This window comes from Strix uralensis, chromosome 1, assembly GCF_047716275.1.
Source record: "Strix uralensis isolate ZFMK-TIS-50842 chromosome 1, bStrUra1, whole genome shotgun sequence".
In the NCBI taxonomy this organism is placed as follows: Eukaryota; Metazoa; Chordata; class Aves; order Strigiformes; family Strigidae; genus Strix; species Strix uralensis.
In genome coordinates this window covers 39,856,491-39,877,833 of record NC_133972.1, presented here as the reverse complement: position 1 = coordinate 39,877,833, position 21,343 = coordinate 39,856,491, and the positions used below count along the sequence as shown (strand labels likewise).

Below are 21,343 nucleotides of genomic sequence, written 5' to 3'. Positions count from 1 at the left end.
TACAGGTGGTCCCAGGACACTGTAATGCCTTGACTAATAGCAAAACCTGAGTAAGTGTGCTTACAAACTGTCTTATCAGATATATTTGGAAACATAGCGTATGACCTACTCAACAGTGAATAATCCCACCACATTGGATCCATAGCAAATGCTGCTACAGTTCCATAGCTTATCACAGTTTTCAGGAAACAATATAATGAGAAGTGAGAGGAAATTCTTAGCAATTAGAAAGTAAAGTTCAGAAAGAATTTGACTGGTTTTGACTTACAGCAAAACATACTTAACTGTTATATGGATTGGTATGCTTCCCTTATATCCCCCATCTTATTCCCGAGTTGTTCACCTAACCGTGGGGAAAAAAGGTAAGTAGTCTATCTGCTCTACCACTTCAGCAATTTTTGCCACTACATCACACTGCTCTTAAGAGCTGTAATACAAGATGGAAGACACTTACATTGTACATTGTTTCAAGCTACAAAGGTCCATTATTCATTACTTACAGGCTAAGAAAACCTATAAAAATATATTTCTTTGCCTGTGAATTACATAGCAGAAATGTTTCAGTGTAAAACAACAGTTAAAGCTAAAATCCGCCAGAGATTGGTACTGTCCCTGCTAGTACGCCTTCTACTAAAGCTGCTCAGAGCACAACAGCTAATATTATCTGGCAAAGGTACCATTAAGCATTCACAGTTTCCATAGGGATGAATCGCTGAATCACTCAGTGATAAAGTTCAAATCATTTGGTTCTCTTTCCTCCTCCTCTGTGATTGTAATGCACTGGTTGAAAGAATGTTCTACGGTTATCACGAAAGCAAGTTTTAGCATCTCCCTGATCTTTACCCACTCCAAAGAAGTAGTGCTTACAGCTTTTTTTTCTCCTTTAACATGGATCAGTAGTTCTAATCAGTCATTTAAAAACAGACATTAGCATAATTATAACTGTTTCACCTTTGTAACAAACAAAGTCTCTCCAATTACATATGTATTGGGTAGTGAAAAGGCTCAATCTGTGCTCTTGGCTAGACTGAAAAACTATGCTACTGGTGTGGCATGCAATCTCTCTTCTATTCATAACCTGCTAAATATGAATGTTCTTGCTGATTTATGCACTCTAAGAGAAAAAACAACACAAAATTATAAAAACAACTGAACAAAAGTTCTGATGCAAACTACAAAGCCCAAGTCAGTCTTTTATATTTCTTTTCCCATCCCCTTATCTGATAGCACTGACTGGCCACTCGACTTCTACTACTAGACTGCATAACTTCTGTAAATAATTTAAAATGTATTAAAACAAAATTACCAAGATGAGGTCAGCTGCTGCACTGCTATATTTTCACCTGCAATCTTGGACTTCTATTCTTGCTTATGACAAAAGGTGGCATCCCAGAAATTCCAAAAGTTCAAACTTATTTTCTTTTGCAAAGAAATTGGGGAACTCAAAAACATATGCACAGACAAGGGCTGAATGCACCTTCTCTTTTCACCAATGCACATACTTTGAAAACTGTAAGGCTTGTCACTCTTCACAGAAGCCTGCGTGTCCAAGAGCTACTTAGCATAGCAAAAATAGAGACTATAACTAATCATATTAGTGCAAAAATACAAAAGAACAGTGTGGCAGTCTTGATGCTTCTCTTGGTATGGAAAGAACAGAAACAGAATAACCTGGAGAGAGTCTTGATAAGACAAACTGGCAAAAAACGCCACAGCTCATAATTCTTGGAGTTTCTGTTCATAAGAGTGGAGAGAAGTTTGAGCACTTGTAAGCATATTGTGTTTGTAAAGCTATGGTACCTGTGGAGGTCGTATGCTTTCTTCACACCATTTACGTCTAATGCCCTCCATACTGCCTCCTGGCATTTCTCTGAACAGTTTCACAAGAGATACATGTCTGGCATTCACAGTTATACCCGTAAAAAACACATAAAAACTGAGGAATGCATTGTGCTGTCAAAGCCTCATGGAATTGTGAGCTAAAATAACTTTTGCTGTTGGGGTCAATAAAGGAAGAAAAGCTGAGCTATCAAACACCACTGTTCATTTCTTAGGAAGTCCTCTGCATATTTAGAAGTGGTCTTTCTTACATGTTCAAGAATTATAGTGTGAACACCAGCAAGAAAAGCTTGGCACATGTGAAAAAAACATGGAGAGCAGAAAATGGTTTCTGTGGATCAAGTCTACAGGTTCAGTCACAGAGCATGAAGGTATTTAACAATATAGATACACCTTGAACTGTTTGCAGTAAGACCTTGAGAGAACTTAAACTACTCCAATGTATCTCTCCTAGGAAAGTTTGGGATATTCTCTACATATTCAGGCCATATATAGTTTATAAATAATAGATATGCTGAGCATGCCAAACAGGTGAGCATCGCAGTGCGTAAGACCTCTAGAAATACACTATTAAGAGGTTAGAGAATCAATTTATCTGCTGGAATATTGGTACATTTGTGAAAATCCATAGATCATATAGATCCAAAACCTAAACATTACTTCCTCTTAGTGTATTTTATCTTTAAAAATCCTCCAGATTATATTGGTTGTTATTTGAAAGCACTGCTTCCATGTTTTGCTTGTCATGAATCAAGTTTCCAAACACTCAGCTATCATTCAAAGTGTTTCCAGTTTTTGTCAACAGGAAAAAAATCATGATTTGAAATTAGTATTAATATTAACGTTGGCAACTCCTAAGACACCCTTTCTTTTTTCACTACAGGGCTACTAATTTATAATTTACCTTACAGCCACAGGACCTACTGCTATCAAATTATTTCAGACAAAGGGTTAAATTATAGCATTATAAGGGCAATTCAATTTTAAGCACAATTCAACTAAAAGCAACAGGGAATTCTGCATACTAATGGTACGGCATAAGCTAAAATTTAGACACTAAAAAGTGACAATACATGGTATATTTCAACTCTGTATGACAAAGTAGAAAATAAACCTACATAATAACCATGTCCTTAATTATATGTAGTAAATGAGAATGATCTTGAACATACAAAACATGCAAGTATTGTACATTTATCAGATCAGGCTCTCTTGCTCCTAAATCATATAGATCATTCATAGCCTTTTGCCTATGCAGTTCCTGTTGCAGGAAGTTCATGGAGCATCCCCTACACTGAGATCATCACCTGTTCCTCTGCCTCTCACCCTTTCATTGTACCAATGCTTGACACCAGGGGAGGCAACTGATCTGCTCTTCATGCTATGGTTTGTGCACAGAGCTCTTCAGAGCTCTGATAAGGCTCGTGTAACTTGTTACCACGAAACCACTGTTACATTGTAAGTTGAATTCAATCCTAGGATCTTAGTTTTCCTGTGCTTGTGTTCTGAATGCACATTCACACATACATCCTCACATTCTAATCATATGATACCAAACTGGTATTACCAAGTTTGGGAACGGCTCATTACAATCTTTGCTGAGGCAAAGGTATCAGTGATCTTACATTGTCATTGTAGGCCAACTATGGGTAATGAAACATCAAGATACTTCAACAACATACAGTCATGTAACCTTGTAATGAATTTCTCATTCTGGCAGAAGCAGCCTCCTGTTTGCATTTGCTACCATACTATTTACTTTCCATATAGTATTAGAGCCTGATCCCACAGTTCCTTTTAGACAGACCAGCTATGTATATCAAAGTATATTTCGTCTCAGTAAAGACTATATGATTGGACTGACTGTTTACCTGGAAAACTGGCTTCTAAAATTCTGTAATGGGAAAACACATTATTTCTTTTTTCTCTGATTCACAGATCAAACTCTCAGTTATGTTTTGAACAGGTAGAGATGTTGGGCTTTAATGAATCAAGCCCCTAATTAAAAAAATCAAGTAATTTCTAACTTCCAGTGTGAAACACTCATTCCCAACAGTGGTGCAGACATGGATCATTCTTGGCGTTTCTGTATTCACTTACATTATATAGTCCATGGCCTTTGTTTGAATTAGCTATTTTTCTACAGATTATTCATCACTTCCACATCTCTAAGCATCCTCAGTATATTTCATTTGTTTTTCTCAGACCTGATACCAATCAAGAGACGACAGCATAGAAGGGATTCACTGCAGAATGTATGATCCTTACTCCCCACCTTAGAGTGTGCTAGATACAAAGAATTTATTACAATCTCATCAAATTAATATTATCAAGAATAAAAGATAATTTCTGCAATAATGGTCACCTAGAACCATACTGTTATAACATAGCTACTCAAAACTGAGTGTTAAACTCAGAAAATTTAGAAACAGCGTTTCTGATGACTTATTGAAATAAATATATAAAATTAACTTAAAAAAATAACATACATTCTAGCTTGTCTTCAGGTCTTCCTCTTTCTAGCAGTGACAAATAGCAAACGATATCCTTCAGCTGGATCATGTCTGGTAAATGTAAGTTGGCAGGAGTAGGAGGTCGGGATGTAGAGGTACCTTTGTTAAGTCTCAGACCTGGAAATAACACATAGCTTTTGTTACTCTTAACATATGATATAAGCAGAAAATTAAAACACAACTCTTGCATACCTACATCTTCATTTTATGTGAATCTCAAATGACTTATTAATTTAAATATAAACTTGACATTTTAAACAATTCATGTTCATAGTTTATCCAGCAAAGGCAGAATTAAAATGATAGTGGGGTTTTAAAATACTGTACAGCTAAAGCAAACTATTGAAAATTAAATCAATCATGGGAATGGCATAGCCCTTTTTTTTCCCATTTGTGTTGATCTAATGTCATATGACTATAAAAAAAATTGGTATTTTTATTCTACTATATTACATGTTAATTTAAGTATTAAAACAATCCCTGTGCAACACTGAATCCATTTCCTTGTGCTTCTAGAAGCTTCATCTAACTTAGAGACTGACACCAGCTACACTAATTGAAGATGTTTTAGTGTCACAAGAAAACTCTGATAATAACCAAATGTGCAGTCTTCCCAAAAACACAGCCAGATGTGTGTCAGAGCAACACATATTTAAAACACGGAAGCCTTGGCCACAGAATACTATGAAAATAAACATAGAATTTAAGTAATAGTCATAATAATTGCTCAAACATCGTGAACAAGAGCAGTTCCAGTGTACCACTTGGAATACAAGTTTCAACATTGCCAAACTTTTTGTTTCACGAGAACATTAATATGACCAGTCCTGATGATACTACTGGAATCTGCAGACCAATAAACAGAAGAAAAAAGGGGAAGGACAGGAGAACACAGAGAAAACAGTAATAAAACTTCCTTCAGAAGTTTGCTACATTTCTCACTGACTTTAGTGATGTTAAAGATGAAACTTTACAAAAGGATTTACTGTTCTTCAATATTTTCTATAATTCAGAACAGATTAGTCATTGCACACATAACCTGCGTACATAATTTTGCTCATCCATTTGTTTAGGACAAGTTAATTACTGTAACAAATGGAAACAGAATTCTGGTGGGTTTTTTCCCCCCTATTTTTATCTTGAAAAACTTCATTACAATCTGAAGACATTTACAAAGGTCTACTGAGGTATACAAGTTAAAAAACTGTAATTCAGTAAATAAGAGCAAATGGACATGCAGAAAACATATCTTTGAATCAAGTTCATGTTCGTGGTTTCAGGAAGATAATAAACACTAAAAGTAAATATTTAAATTAATAAAAAGATTTAATAGGGTAATGTTCTACTAAATGCATTTGCATGTTGGTTAAGTGCCGTTAAAACTAAGACATTATAAAATGTTAATCAATTAAGATGCTAGCTTTAATCACACAATTTATACAAATAGTTCACATTCCAGTCTTAAGTGAGTCTTATACACAGAGTAAAAAGTATTATAAAACTTGGGCTAACTCATCTGAAAATGTAGAGTCCTGAAATCCAAATGAAAAGGCATACAAATGTTTAGGTATCTTTTAGCTTATCATAAGCCGCAAGGTACAGGTTAAAGTATTACTTCTCAATCAGAGGTGGGAGAAGAGGGGTGGCTGCAATGCGCCGATTTACAGATGACTTACAGTGCTACTGCTTACCTGGCATCTGTTTCCATCTCTCTTCAGACACCTTAACTGAAAATACAATTTATAAACAGACATGAGCAGACCAAGACACACTAAGTAAAAAACGGACACATAGCAGAGATATTTATGAACCCTGCTACCTTCCTTGTGAATCTTCTCTAGCTCTTGTGTACCTTTCCATTTTCCAGAAGAGTGTCAAATGTTTCTGACAAATTTATTTCCAGTAAGGACAGTTTTTTTCACTATTGGTAACATTTAAAAATTACTAGATGTCCTAAAGCAAAGGTTTGCATAATTTTCATTTGCACATCAAAACATACCAATACTTTTTCGCTTTAAATGCTACAAATTATAAAGATGCAACATCTAGTTTAGAACTCGTGCACTGAATTACAATATGAACAGTATATTTTCAAGCACAAATAACTCTTGCATGAAGTGAACTGAACTGTCTCTCTGAACATGCTTTGGATTTAACAATTTATCAAACAGTGCTTCTGGTATTACACTAAATACATATGGAAGACTACTAATCTGGTCTCATGTTACATTATTTCTGAAGTCCTTACTAACAGAAAAAGATAAAAATTGACTACAAACTGGGAAAAGTGAGTGAAGAAGATTTTAGGAGGTAGTATTAGAATAAGAAACTTAGCATACAGTTTAAACAACAACAACCATTATAATGATGAATTTTGTTAATTATTATTATTATTTTACCACACATAAGAATAAAATCTATCAGAGGGAATTATAGTGAAAGTGAAAAAAGCAGAGTATTGCCTATACTGGTCAGAATTTAGCTGTAAATCTGGCAATGACCTAAAACCAGCTGTTATCATATCTACATATGAAGTGTCAAAAGCATAGAAATACAACACCAGAATGATAAAAGATGATTTTCTGAAGTAAGAGTAGTCAGATGACATATGTAAAACCACAGCATAATAAATAAATATGAACCACTAAATAGCTGCTATTGGAGTTATCAGGCAAAAAGTGTTAAGTGTAAAAGATTACAAGTTTTGGTGGCTGGTACAGTGCATGTTTATTGCTGATGCTACTCAATGATGAAAATATGACTAAAACTCCAACGAAAAATTAAAAGTAATGACAGTGGAAATGAAATTGTGCTGCTAAACTTTATAGGCAACAGAATGTATATCCATAGTTGAAAAAAATGCAGTGGTGAAAATTCATAACATCTAAAATATACCCTGGAGCATGGATTAAAGAATACATTTAGACATGCCCTTAGAGATTCTGTTGCAAAGCATCTTTAAGGGTGAGGGACTGAAACAGTGGTCTAAATTACTTGCCCAAACCCATGAGTAAGTCATTATCAGAGCTGTAATTAGCAACAGAAAGTTTTGAATACTCCACACAACAGATTACACCATAACCCTACTGCTCCGCACATGGAACCAGTCAAGATAACTAACAACAAGAACCCAAGAAGTTGAGAATATACTGTCTACACAGCACTATTTGTGGAAGGAGATGTGTCCATGGCAGTTCTGATTAGAGAGGATACAAAAAGATACCTGAAGAATTCAAGTGAAGAAAAAAATTATATGAAGAATCATATTCCAGATGTCATAAGTAAGCTTTACTAGCAGAAAACAGTTTTTCTGGATAAGTCTAATTACAGTTAACGACCATTATATAGATACATTATAATATAATAGAAGAAATAATGTAATACAGGTTTTTTTTCTTTGTTTGTTCATTTTGTGGCTTTTGCCAGGAAATATAAAACTAAGACATGGAAATAACAAGTACTGTAAATTTAAATTAAAAAAAAAAAACCTGAAACCCATCTATTTAACATAGTTGAGAATGGCATGTACTAAAAAGAAAAAACAGGTTAGATTCAATCGGTGATATTTGAAAGACTATAATTAGTATTGTACACTGAGGCATCTATGGAAATCTAGTGCCTGGTGTCTGCAATAGCTAACATTTCAGCCAGTAGTACGTGTACCAAATTCACAACTTCTGGGTGAGTTGCAATTTGAAGACACCTAATCTTCATATAAAGAATTCAAGCGATTAAGTGCCCATCAAACCATATGGTAACTTGCTCTAAGCACCTGATTATCCCAGCTGTTTAAAACATGCAATTTATTTCATTAAATTAGTCTAGCTTCTGCTTTTAGCTACTAGATTTTGATAGAGTTCCCAAACTGCTAAAGTGCTAAACCAAGTATTTCAAGTTAGGAAAGTAACCTTAAATTTCTTCTGAAAATTTTCCTTAGAAGTTTTATAAAATTTTGGAAGTCTATAGTTTTTAACACCAGTTTGCATAGAAGTGTTTTAACATGTTATGTCCTCTGAACTCAAAGTCACTTTAATAAAAATGTTCAGTTTAGCGTGACAGTTTCAGACTGCATTAAAGAAGATCCTTACACTGTGAAGAGAAATACTGCTAACACTTATAGGACATTTAAAATATCAGTAGCTGGTAAGTATGTAGGATTACTAATAGCAGTATCACTTAAGAGGAGAAGCAGTAAATGGGCACAGAAACTGTAGAGCACCAGCAGGAACCTCCTGGATGAAGCTCTGAAGGTCTCTAAGTGTTTATACAGTAGAGTAGGCAGCAAGATCATGTAACCATAGCAATCAGATTAGCATTAACATGACAAAGATTGACCACTTGGTGTCTCACCTGCATCATTATTGTGAATTAAAAAGATGAAACCATTTAACTTCCATTTCTTTTCACAGTATTTCTTGTTCATGAGTTAGTTTCTCCAATTTCACAAATATCAGAACAACAAAAACCATACATATAGTTTAGAATTCCATATATTTATAGCTATTAAATAGTAAAATAGCAGGAGGAGGGAACCTTCAGCTCTTATAATACTGTGATTTTATTACTTACCTCCAGAAAGGTGCTGGGGTTTGTTTTTTATTAATGGGCTGCAGTGAGAGATTTTGTTGCTAAATGATGTAAAAAGATGCTCAGTGAAATCATCTGGTAACTCTGCCTCCAGAAAAGTCTTCATGAACAGCTTGAACCCCTCTAAATCAATTGTCTAGAGTGGAGGGGAAAAAAGTATTTTGAAATGTTTGTTTTGCAAAAACTTTCATACTAATCCACCAAATAATATTCAGTTAACAAAAACTTTAGACTGTATTTCAAAATACTGATTTCTAAAGATACATCCTGGCATACCTATTCTTGAAAGTGACATATTATTGAATTATTACCTTGAAAACTCACAGTATTGCTACAATAGTCCAGAGCACAGTGTAAGACAGCCCAGAGTAAATTCAGAGCAGTTGTATCAGGAGCCTGAAACTAAGTTCCTTGCTCTCTAGTTTCTTGATCAGAATACGGCTTAACAGCACGTACAAAACTGCAACCAAAGGCACCTATGGAGATCACAGGGATGTACCTAGCAAATCTTAGCTTTCCCCATAATTAGGCAGAGAACAAGCAGGGGATTTTTGGATGCCTGCTTCAGGGAATTGAAGGTCTCCTGTCTTTTCCTAGGTGGCAACATATTTTGTTGGTATTTGTCAAAGGGAAACTAATCACCCTGCCTTAAATAGGTTCTAATATTCAAATGAGAGTGCTGAGATACACAACCTTACTTACAGGGGAAAAAAAAGTTGTTGATTTGAAACATTTGTCATTTAGTTTAATTTGGTTTTGCTTTTGCCAGCAAGGTAAGAGCTGATTAATGAAACGTCATTCATGATTTCTCCTGGTAAGACAGCATTGTCTGTTTTAAGTAATAAAATGAATCACAGAATATTTCAAGCTGGAAGGGCCCCACAAGGATCATTGAGTTCAACTCCCTGCTCCTTGCAAGGCTACCTAAAAATAACCATATGACTAAGCACATCATCCAGACACTCCCTGAACTCTGACAAGCTTGGTGCCATGACCACTTCCCCTGGGGAGCCTGTTTTAGTGACCAACCACCCTCTCAGTGAAGAACCTTTCCCTAATGTCCAGTCTGAACTTCCCCTGACACAGCTTCATTCCATTTCCTTGTGTCCTATCACTGGTCAACAGAGAAAGGAGATCAGCACCTCCCCCTCCGCTGCCCCCCTTGAGGAAGGTGTAGAATGTGATGAGGTCACAGCAATGTAAAGTATTATTACCCCATTTTGTCCTGCTAATACATAATCACTAAAGATAAAGGTGTTCTGAAACATCGAGAGCGCTTAAGTCAATTTCAATTTTATCTCAGAAATAACTGTGACACAACTGCATACTCATCAATGATGCAACTCAGTTACGTATGTGATTTTAAAACAGATTATCAATCATTAATCTGTAAAACATAGTGCTGCTGTCTTTGTTTCTAGATCAAACAGGACAGCAACTTTTCACCATTAAATAATTAAGGGATAAGGTCATATTATACCACAAAATTGACTTGGAGAAATTTCCCCATGCTTCAGCAAGACTCCATTTCTCCATAGGAAACTCTAGTGCAACTCCTTTAGTTCAGCACAGCGAATACAGCGTTAGGAGGGAGAAGACTAGCAAGAAATCAGCTTGAAACCATGCCAGAAAAAGAAAATGGAAACAAAATTTTTGAAGTGCCTCAGTGACTTCAGAATCTGAGTCACAGTATAATTTTCACAATTACTTTAATATCATTTCAACACTCTGAAGCAGGGATTTCTCTCCCCCTGCCTTTAAAAAAAAAATTTTATATTTATGAGATGTAGAAATTTTATGTCCACATGAAATAAGGTGTTTCCCATTAAGGCCAAGACCTAACTGCCCCTGGGTAATGTTTTAAATGTGTATCGCTGTCTTTATGAGGGACCAACAACACAGATTGCAAAATCCGACTGATCTTGTGCAAGTCATTATTATTAGGAATGTGAACTTGGCAAGAGGGTATCTATACTGAGTTTCTAATCCAGAACACGTCATTTGAGAAAGAAGTTCAGTGAACCCAATAAAACTCTTATCTATTGAACAGAAAAATAGCTGAGACTGGAAAAAAATTACCTCCACAAGGCTCAAGCTGGGCGTAAAATGGAAATAATCAACTTGAACATGGACTCACTATCTTTTTCTCATCATAGTTTCAGCCACTCTCTTCTACTTTGGAAAATCATACAGTTTCACTCATGCTATAAACTTTATGTTTTTCCTCAACAATAAAGTTACTGACATTTAATTCATTGTTTATAAACTGTGAAACCACAATAGCAAAAGGATCTGTATCAACATCCAAGTAAATCGGTCATTACTTTACACCATGTAAATGCATTTTTTTTCCACAAGCATAACAAACACATTAATCACTAAATCAACCCACTTTAACCATGTGAAATTGCTTTGTCAGATTGGTCATTAATGAAATGTGTCTTAGCTATTTCACTACAAGGAGGAATAACCAAATGAAAAAGGAAAACAGAAAAATTATAATCACATTTAAGTTATGGTTTATGGATGGACATGTAAAATATCTCTGTATTACATAAAGCAGTTTTTTATTTACCTTGTCTGTGGATTTTATGTATATACTGCTAAAAATATTCCTTGAGTTTACAGCTATCTTAGATTTTTAAAATGCTGCCTGAGTGACACTGGTCCACCAAGCTGCCTGTAATAACTAAATCCCTAATGCTACATTTTTTCCATTTATGGGCTCAGAATTATGCCTGGGTAGATAGAGATTAATAAATAAGGTTAAAAGTATGTGTTTCTTCCTGAAGAAGAACATCTTTCTCAAAGATGTTCAAACTTTTCAGTATTTTCTAAAGATGGTCAGATTATTATTTCACCCAGTGTCCTCTTCAAAGCAAGTGTTCCAAACTGCCTTATTATTTTCTGGCCAGGAAAGACAACAGGTATCAAAGTAACACATGACTTGGCTGTCATGTCCATCTATTATATTTGACCCCCTAACTGCCACTGATTATGGTGCTCAGCAAAGATAAAAAAAAGAAAGTGTGTGATTTTTCTATAGTCAGGTTTCTTCAGCTGAAAGTTCTTTATCTCCTCTGCTCTAAAATGCTCTGTGACTTGTATTCCCCCAGGGAAGCAGCGACATTCATACAACCAGAGTTCAGATGTTGCACATCCAAAAGCTTTCAAATGAAGCTAAAAGTTAGTTAGAAGCTGGTAAGTGACTTGAATACACACATCAGAAATATTTATAATAGCCCAAAATGCAGATGCAAAAATCACATGCTGTATCAAAAGAATGTGCAACAGTCCTGTCTAAAAGAGATATATGCATAGAGCCCTATGATTAGGTTCTTGCCTACATGAAAAAAACCACAAAATACATGATTTTAATACTCCATAGCTGGAAAACACTTAAGAGGACCTAACATACTTAGTGTAGATTATCCTATTAGAACTGAGCTCTAAAGTAATGCAGTTATTTCTGGAAATTTATTTTTGTAAATGTATATATAGTAAATAACAGAACTGAGCTAGAGTACAGCAGATCTAGGAGTAGTTTAGATTATCCATCTAGCTTTCCAATGAGAAAGGGGTGAGCTTTCAAAAAAAGGCTCACTTGAAATTACTTTCAGTGCTTTCCCTATCATTTCTCTCTCACTGTAATATACATAAGCCATTACATACCCATAGAAAAATTGAATAATTTCTTGAAAGAAATCCTGTGAGGACCACTGTAGAAGTCTTATAGGTGTTAAGAGTATTATCACCAAGTAGAGGTTTTAGTATTGAGTATGGTTCATTTAGAACAGAACACTTAAGATGCACAACATTTGCTCAGCTTCATTTAAAAGAACTTTCACAGAAAAGAGAACAACACACAATATTATGAGCATTTTTCTATTGTGCAATTATACAGTATTTTTCTTTTTTCCTCATGGAACTATGAAAGCATGAAAATGCTTCAGTAAGTAACTACCCTTCCTCTAATTACTAGCATTTCCCCCAACCACAGCTACTTTTCAAAGGAACCACACAATGTTTTGGTAACCAAAAAAAGGAAAGCAGAAGACATTAATTTTCCATGCTAAGATGGATCATGCTCGCTCTGCTAGGTAAACTACAATATCTTCCTTTTTAAATCTCACTGTCATATCAGAATTTCTCAGGTGAAAAGTTCAATAAATTTTGGTATGGTTTGAAAATAATTTATTTCTGTTAATGAATTTGCAAGCATTAAACAGTTCAGATCAATAATACTAGCATAATATATAAGCCATAATGGTGGATGTTGTTTTCTTAAGCATGCAGGCTAATTGCTTAATTTTCAACAGTTGCTTGGCTTCCAGAAGCTCCAGCTGAATATAAATGAACCTGAGAAAGAAGGATTTAGCATTTCAGAAAGCATTTTCCATGACGTTTCCCAAGTGAGGGGATGAGAGCGTGAGAGGATGTAGCAAACTGACTACAATTAACCAGGCACATGAGTTAATTAATTCCATTTCATAAGAGACTGTCAGGGTATAGGAAGATTATGATCACAAATTTAGGGATCTCAGGAAAATTTTCAACAGAATAGGGAGATATATAAGGACATAGTTGAAGCAGCCAATAGTTATTCAGAAGAACATGACGGAACTTTCAAATTATTTGGCCTAAATCTTTTGAGAAGGCGGACGGGGGGGGGGGGGGGGGCGGGGAGGGAGGGGGAACTGTGCTGTTTTAGCTTTGATTCACATAAAAAAGGTACCAAAAAGCCTTGCCTATAGGCCACAGAAAGATAGGTGGGTTTATATTAATCTTATATAACTGGATTCCTCTTTTTATACATTAACTGATTCACCAAGTTTATGGGAGCGCCTTTTCCTATGTCTTAGAAAAATAAACTTAACAAAATAAGACTTTATAAATCTTTATAATAATCTGTATTATTGTATAATAAAACTTCAGTTGGTAATGAAACATTTTGACATAAACGCAGAAAAGTACACATTCAAAAATACCATCGAGTTTCAGCTAATTTGAACCATAACATCCATATAAAATTCATTTTACTACTATTTTTAGAAGCAGTTCTTATCATTTCCCATTTATAGTTTCCAATTACCTGAAATTTTTTTTAAAAAAAGGTATAAATCCACCTTGGAGAAAAGGAAAGGAGAAAGAACAGAAGGCAGAAGCAAAAGTGCAGTTTTAAATTATTTTTAGCAAATAAAATGTGTCAACCATTAAATATTTTTTAGCTTTTCTGAAAGCAAACATGAAACTGGACTCATTATGACTCAGTGCAGAGGAAAAATTAAGAATACACATTTTTTTTACACAATAAATTGTCAAGGAAAATCTGCAACATTTAATTAACCATCCGCAAAATTTCAAAATTAATCCCAGCACTAAACTGCCAACGAGAATTTAAACCATAAGTATTGTTTTTCTAGAAGCTCCCCCGAACAGATCCATACAATAAACTGAAAAAAAAGAAGCAGACCAAAGTTCATGAGTTCTATGACTGACTACAGAAAGAAGGTTCTGCATTTGCCCCACTGCATCCAATGTAACACAACAAATTTACAGATAAAGGCATCCGAAGGTATCTTTTATGCCTTTATTAATTGTGCTCATTCATTAATACACTGTGATAAGGCATGACTTTTACTTCACAACACTGTGCAGACTAAGAAACCTCTTACTCAATTTCATAGCTGTAAAACCAAGCAGTCTAATTACAGTCTAATGAGAACAATATGGGTCAGTTCAGAAAAGGAACAAAAATGCCTAAAGCTAGACACTGGTATTACACCAATACCCTTATTTATATTGGGACCTTGAAAGACTCTCAAGTGCTACTAATCCATAAAGCACTTATACATGATAAACCCTTTAGGTTTTTTACTTTAGCTCCTTAAGGTGTCCACAGACTTGTTTTGAAACATTGAAAATTTGAAAATTGAAAAATTACAGTTTTCACTGGATTGAAGATTTCATCATTTGCCTCACATCTAATACAATTAGGGTACATAAGTCTGTGTTATCAGCTCTCACTATACATGTTCACAAAAAAAAAAAAAAAAAGGCACTGTGCACCAAGGGCAACGGAGACCACCATTTCCTTCTAAAAGCACAGAAAAAGTGACAGATTTTCCCATCTTCTGGGGAAAAAAAAAAAAAAAAATCTTCTGGCAAAGACACCTCCCCAGTGGGGGTTACTCTGGCTGAATTCCCTCTTTTGCCCGGGGAAATTCAAACTTGCATCTCTTTCTCTAGAGAGTATCCAAATATCAGAAAAGAGCTGAAGATTCACTAAGGGAAAAAGAGGTTTCTGTATGTCTATGCCAACAAAATGATTAAATATTTACTTGTAAAAATGTTACTGAAAAAATTACTGAAATAGTCCTTGGAATGAGGAGGTGATCTGAACATGTTCAAGAGATAAGGCTAGTCAGGGAGATGTATCAAAACAGATACCAAAATGTTCCAGCTGTTAAGGTAGTACTTCTGGACACATGGAAGAACTTCAGATGCTTAGGTAAATTTTATAGAAAATGGCTGACACAACCTTTTTTTTTCTTTTCTTTTTAAAATTGCCATACCAGAGTTGGGTGCTAACTTCACTGAGTGGAAGTAACCCATTCTGGATCTAAGTAAGCCTATGCTAAAATAAATAAATTTATGTATTGCATATTTAAAAATATTCATGTATACATACTATAACATACAGTGTAATTTATCAAACAAAGCAGCAAACAGCAATTATAGATTGTTCAGAGAGGTCATTCAGCACCTCTGGGACTGTAACATGTGTCATGGTTTGAGCCCAGAGGGCAACTGAGCACCACCCAGTCACTCACCCTCTCCTCCTCAGGACTGGGAAGGAACAAATGAAGCAAAAGGCTCAGGAATCGAGATAAGGACAGAGAAGGATGACTCACCCATTATGGTAAAGGACAAAAGACAGACTTATTAGAGGAAGAAAAAGAACATAAATTTAATTCAGACAGTAACAACACTTAACAGACAGAGTAGGACAATGAGAAACATTACCACATCTTAAAAACACCTTCCCCCATCCCTCCCTTCTTCCTGGGCTCAGCTTTGCTCCTGTTATCTCTACCTCCTCCATCCCAGTGGCGCAGGGGGCAGGGAATAGGACAGGGGTGCAGTCAGTTCTGCCGCTTCTTCCTCCTCAGGTTAGGGAGGAGCTCCTCGCAATCTTCCCCTGCTCCAACGCGCTCCCCCTCTCATGGGAGACAGTCCTCCACGAACTTTCTCTGATGTGAGTCCCTCCCACAGGCTGCTGCCATTCCCATGCTGCTCCGGCATGGATCACCCCTATGTGTTGCAGTCCTCCCAGCACCAAACTACAACAGTGCAGGCTTCTTCCCATAGAGTCCCAGCCTTCCTCAGGCACAGTCACCTGGGTCAGCATGGGGTCCTCTACAGGCTGCAAGTCAGCATCTGCTCCACCATGGACCTCCATGGGTGGTAGTGGGGGGCAGCCCTGTCGTCTCACCACAGGCTGCAGGTGGGTGCACCAGCACACCTCTCCTTCTTCTCCGTTCTTCCTCTGACTCAGTGTTTACAGAGTTCTCCTCATAACACTTACTCACAACTCTCACTCCTCCTCCCAGGTTCCCCTTCTTAAATACATTATCACAGAGGCGCAGCTAATTGGCCCGGCCTTGGTGCAAAGACGGGTTCAACTTGGAGCCAGGGGAGCTTCAAGAAGCTTCTCACAGGGGGCCACTGCTGTAGCCCCCTCCCCTTTGGCACACAGACAAATGCAACACAACATGCTATCTCACATGCTGCATATATCTTACAATTAAATTTTTGCAATTACACACCTTACAGGCTTTTTTTAATGTTAATGCCATGAACAGATTACATACAAAAAGTTCCATCAGTGCAAATAACTTGCTATTACTTTCTTATGTTTAAGAATAGCAGAAGCAGTTTTTATAACAGTGAAACAAGACAGACTAATCTGTCTTATTCCCAGATACTATGAGAACATTCTTGTTGCGATGTCTGACTAAGCAAATATAGACAGATTTGCCCAGATCTTCAGTTTCAACTGAATTCATCTTGTTAAAGAACCCATACCCAACCGATGTGTTGTGGTGGAAACTTTTCTGAAGCTTATGGCATCCTTCACTTTACAAGTAAGCTACAAACACAAACAATTAGGCTTTGGTCTGCCAACTCCCATTACTTTGAAGAAAATTCCTTCCCTCAAATAGCCCTTTAAGAACCAGGATAAAACAGAAATAATTACACCAAGACTTATCCTCATAATAATATTCTTGGAATAACATAATAAAAAACAGTTACTCAAGGAACTCAGTTACAATGTCTTAAGATATTGTAAAAGATAAGAACATAAAACTAAAACAACGCTAGCTATATGGATATAAAAACTGACAGCTGCAAAAGGTAATTCCATTTTTTGTCTAAACTAAAAATCTGGAGAGAGAGAGACAATGTCATTTACAGACAGACTGGAGTATGTGGGGAGGTAACATCTGAGCCAGGCAGGCACAGGGGGAAACAACAGTGATTATCAATCCTTCTTCCAAACTTGTTAGCAACTCTGTCTCCACTGCATCTCTGCTCCTTCTTTTCCTCCATTCTGGCTGCAGCCAAGGAGATATCACTGGGTAAGTGTGTATGGGGTGGGGAGGAAGGCTAGAAATGACCCACAGACCCCAGATTGGGACTCTTGAGTGATTTCAACCACATCTAAAGGCAAGCTACTTGCAGCAGCTGCCAAACACTATTAAGGAAAATGGTGATCAAGCAGACAAGAGGAGGGTTTCTATGAGTTATAAAGAATAATCTGCACTCACTGGAAGAACTGTAGGAAGATCTAAAAGAAAGTCCCTACATTGAACACTATATTTCCCTCTTTCCCAGCTGCTAAAAGCTCCTGGGAAACTCCTTAATGGCTTTGACCAAGTATTCTGAGATGTTTTTGTATTTTTCTATCATAATACACTTAAAAAACCAATTCTGTAGAAGATTCTTTAGCGTGGGCTTTTATTCTCCTTCTCCACCTCAGGAATCTGATCAGTAGTGTATCCTTTTCAACGTACCACAGGAAATCCTATGACAGAACAGTATGCACACATAAAAAGACCCATACAAACAAATGACAGTCATTGAACTAGAAAAAAAATGTTACTAAGGAATCTTGACTGCAAAGAGTTGAAAGCCACCAAGAGATTAAAGACCTGGCAACTGACAAGATAAACAAATTACAGTTTTCAGGACAAACTACATTTTTCAAGAGTTTCCAGGATGACACTGATCACATTGACTGAAGAATTCTTGATTCTGAAGAAACAAAAATATTAAAATTAGTTTTAGATTTTTATAGGTTTAAAAAAAAATCTCACTTTATTCACAGTGAACAAAGTAGTCTGGAATCTTAAGTCTCCTGTTACTGCACAGAATACCACAAAACTGACAATCAAGTGACCACTATTTTCCATAGTGCTATCATGACTGAATGAATGCACATTTCTTTGCAGTTACCCCATGTATCTCACAGATATGTGATGCAAAGCTTTTTACCTTACTAATACCACTAACAAATGCATGCATCTTACTTCTATTTCAACTGTACACCAATGGCATAATGCAGAGCTCTTACTTCCCACTCTCCAGTTTCTTCTGAATCCCTGTTTCCCAGAATATGTGGGACTCCAAGGAAAAAAGAAATGGAGGTTAGTCTATGCTTAAAAAAAAATATCCAATTACTGTAAGAGTTCTGTTTCTTCTCAAGCACTCACTGATACATACATTACACTAATTTAGTGCTAGTTCATAGAGGGTGAGTCTCTAAATCTCAGGAAAAACAGGAATTGAAGGACTGGTTTCTGAATAGCAGCTATGACTATGCTTGGCAAAATAACAGACAATTTCAGGTGTCTTCTAATTTTATATCAGACATATTAGACCAATATTCAACTAAAAATACAGGGCCTGCTCAGGTCTCTGATCATGGCTACAACAGGCTACGGAGGTGCCTTAAAATGCCTGATTCTGTCTGGACAGCAGAATGGCTTCTAACACCTTGCATGCCAGAGAGAAAGAGGCTGAACTCCATCTGCACCACCACGTTAGCATGTTGTAAAATCTGCCTTAAAAGATCTATCACCTCTAACTAAAAGCATGGGATCACCTCTATGAATTCCAGTGTCTTTGCAGAGAACAGAAACCTGTCCTTCCACAATGCAGAGCAAATGTACTATCTTCTGCTCATCCTCCTCTACATATTGAATAGGACTGATCTCAGGTGATTGGCCATATACAACAATGTTGCTTTCTACTTCCTTAAAATTGGTGATGTCACAAAATTTCCCACAAATTATTTGTTTTGTAGTGAAAATCTGCATTAGTTCAGAGCTGAGGACCCACAGGAATCATACACAAGAACACACAGGAAACTATAGCTCAACAATTTGACACACTGTCAGCAATTTTCACTCTTACTTCTTGTAAGATAGGAAGCATTTATACAACTATGGGGTCCCCCACACCAATTAAGCTTTCCCCCCCCTGCCATGGTAAGTTAATATTCCTTAAATTATGCATTTCAGGCTGCGGTGACCCTAACTATGAATGCAAATACAGGTAAGGCAAGTCAGCTGCAGGAACTCATCCCTTGTTTCTCCCTCTCACTGAGGGGAACTGACACATAGGGCAGGGGGGAGAAGTGGGCAACTAGTGAAAAAAAAGGAAATACTATACCGTGAGTAGGTGACTTCTTCCTTCCTCCTACTGCAGTTAAGCTGTGCAATTTTGTAATTTGCTCTTCTGCTTTACTGATGGTATACAGAAATGTAAGATCAGGAAAAATCCAAGTATGCATAGTGTGAAGACTTATGCATTTATGTGTACATTCTGTGCCAATGTGTACAGAACTCTATACAGTATAGACATCACAACTCAGTATATCCTGATACTGAGAACACAGAAAACATGGTTTCTCAGCGAAAAATAGGACATATACAAGTAAAGCAAATTTTGCATCCTTTACTGTATTATAAAGAAAACTATTCAGAGGTTTTAACTATCATATGTAATATTTTAACTTCCACCATATTAAGACATTTGTAGAGAACAAATTATTGAGTCAGAAAAAAATGATAACTTTTGATTCAAGATCTACCCTAACACCAAACTGCAACAGAAGATGTCTAACTGCCTCCTGTATTTTCCTAGCTGGTGTAAATGCAACGACCAGTTCTGATAGATGACATGTAGAAAGAAGGAAGAGAAGCTGTATCACTAGACATTCTTTCTCCTCACAAGACGCAAAAAAGCAACTTAATAGTCTCTTGACGAAAGAGTTGCCATTGTGGATGGGTCAGGACAGGGAGGAGTAGAATAATAACTCCTTTTATTTCTCCCCACCACATTGGCCACATAAATGGGAACAAGACATGATCTAGTGTTTGGAATTAATCTCCACACAAATTCTTTTAAAATACCATATTCTCTTTGGTCTTTTTCTTCTTTTAAATTTGTACAAAATATTTCATAAACCACTGTTTTCACCCTGAAAAACAGAATGTAAGAGAGAGGGGAAAAAAAAAATGAAAAAAGAGGAATCATTCGATTCAAGCAGATTTCCATGAAATATGGTTTTCACTTATTAAAGAGAACTTTCAGAGATGATGGAAAGAGAGTTATGTTGAAATGTACTTTTCAATTAATTACTTCTTAAATTATGTTGCCTGATCTCTAAATGGTAACAAAAATGTAGAGTGTAATCAGCTTTAACTTACTGACAGTAACAGCTCTGGGTTGTTTTTGTTTCTGGGTAGGTCCCCTTAAGTGATTATTTCTTTTCAAACAATTTATATTGACCCAATATCTGACAAATGAGCTGTTGAAAAAGAAGATGATGTTACAGGGCCTTGATTCACACATAATGCTATGACAACCATTGCACACATTAATGCTAGTGCATTATTGACAATTACAAGATTAGCTGTGAAAAGCAAAGCTAAAGCATCCCCCATAAAAGTCGAAGTTCTGAAGACTCACTGATTCCGACAATGTTTCAAAACCTGGCTTTTTAAAAGTATGTGGGGAAAAAAGCAGACCATATAGAGAGGGTTAATAAGCTAGAAAACATTAATTACATGAGAATCCATAAGTTTTTGGTGTTTAAAATGTACTTCTGATGTTCACATGGCAGAAATTCAAATTAAATATGGAATTCCTCATAGAGATGGCCTTTGTGCATCAGGGTAAAGTTTAGTTTAAACTGAAAGTCCTTAGCATTTTCTGATCTAAGCCATTTGATTCAATACATTTTTTACATAATTCATTTTTAAAATTCTAGTAACCAATTTCTTAGGTAAAGCAGCATCCAAATTCTCATCTACTGAGGTGAAAGTTTACAGGGG

General features: G+C 36.2%; 1 protein-coding gene across 4 annotated transcripts in view; it reads right to left on the bottom strand.

The window, feature by feature from the left end:
- The window catches only part of DGKB (diacylglycerol kinase beta), a 356,801-nt gene that overhangs the window by 260,184 nt on the left and 75,274 nt on the right, over positions 1 to 21,343 (bottom strand). For all 4 annotated transcript variants that reach the window (XM_074863476.1, XM_074863493.1, XM_074863484.1 and 1 more), the window contains 3 exons: positions 8,922 to 9,075; positions 6,044 to 6,079; positions 4,329 to 4,469 (listed from right to left, as the gene is read on the bottom strand). In XM_074863476.1, coding sequence (XP_074719577.1) covers positions 4,329 to 4,469; positions 6,044 to 6,079; positions 8,922 to 9,075 — 331 coding nt within the window. The remainder of the gene's footprint in view (positions 1 to 4,328; positions 4,470 to 6,043; positions 6,080 to 8,921; positions 9,076 to 21,343) is intronic.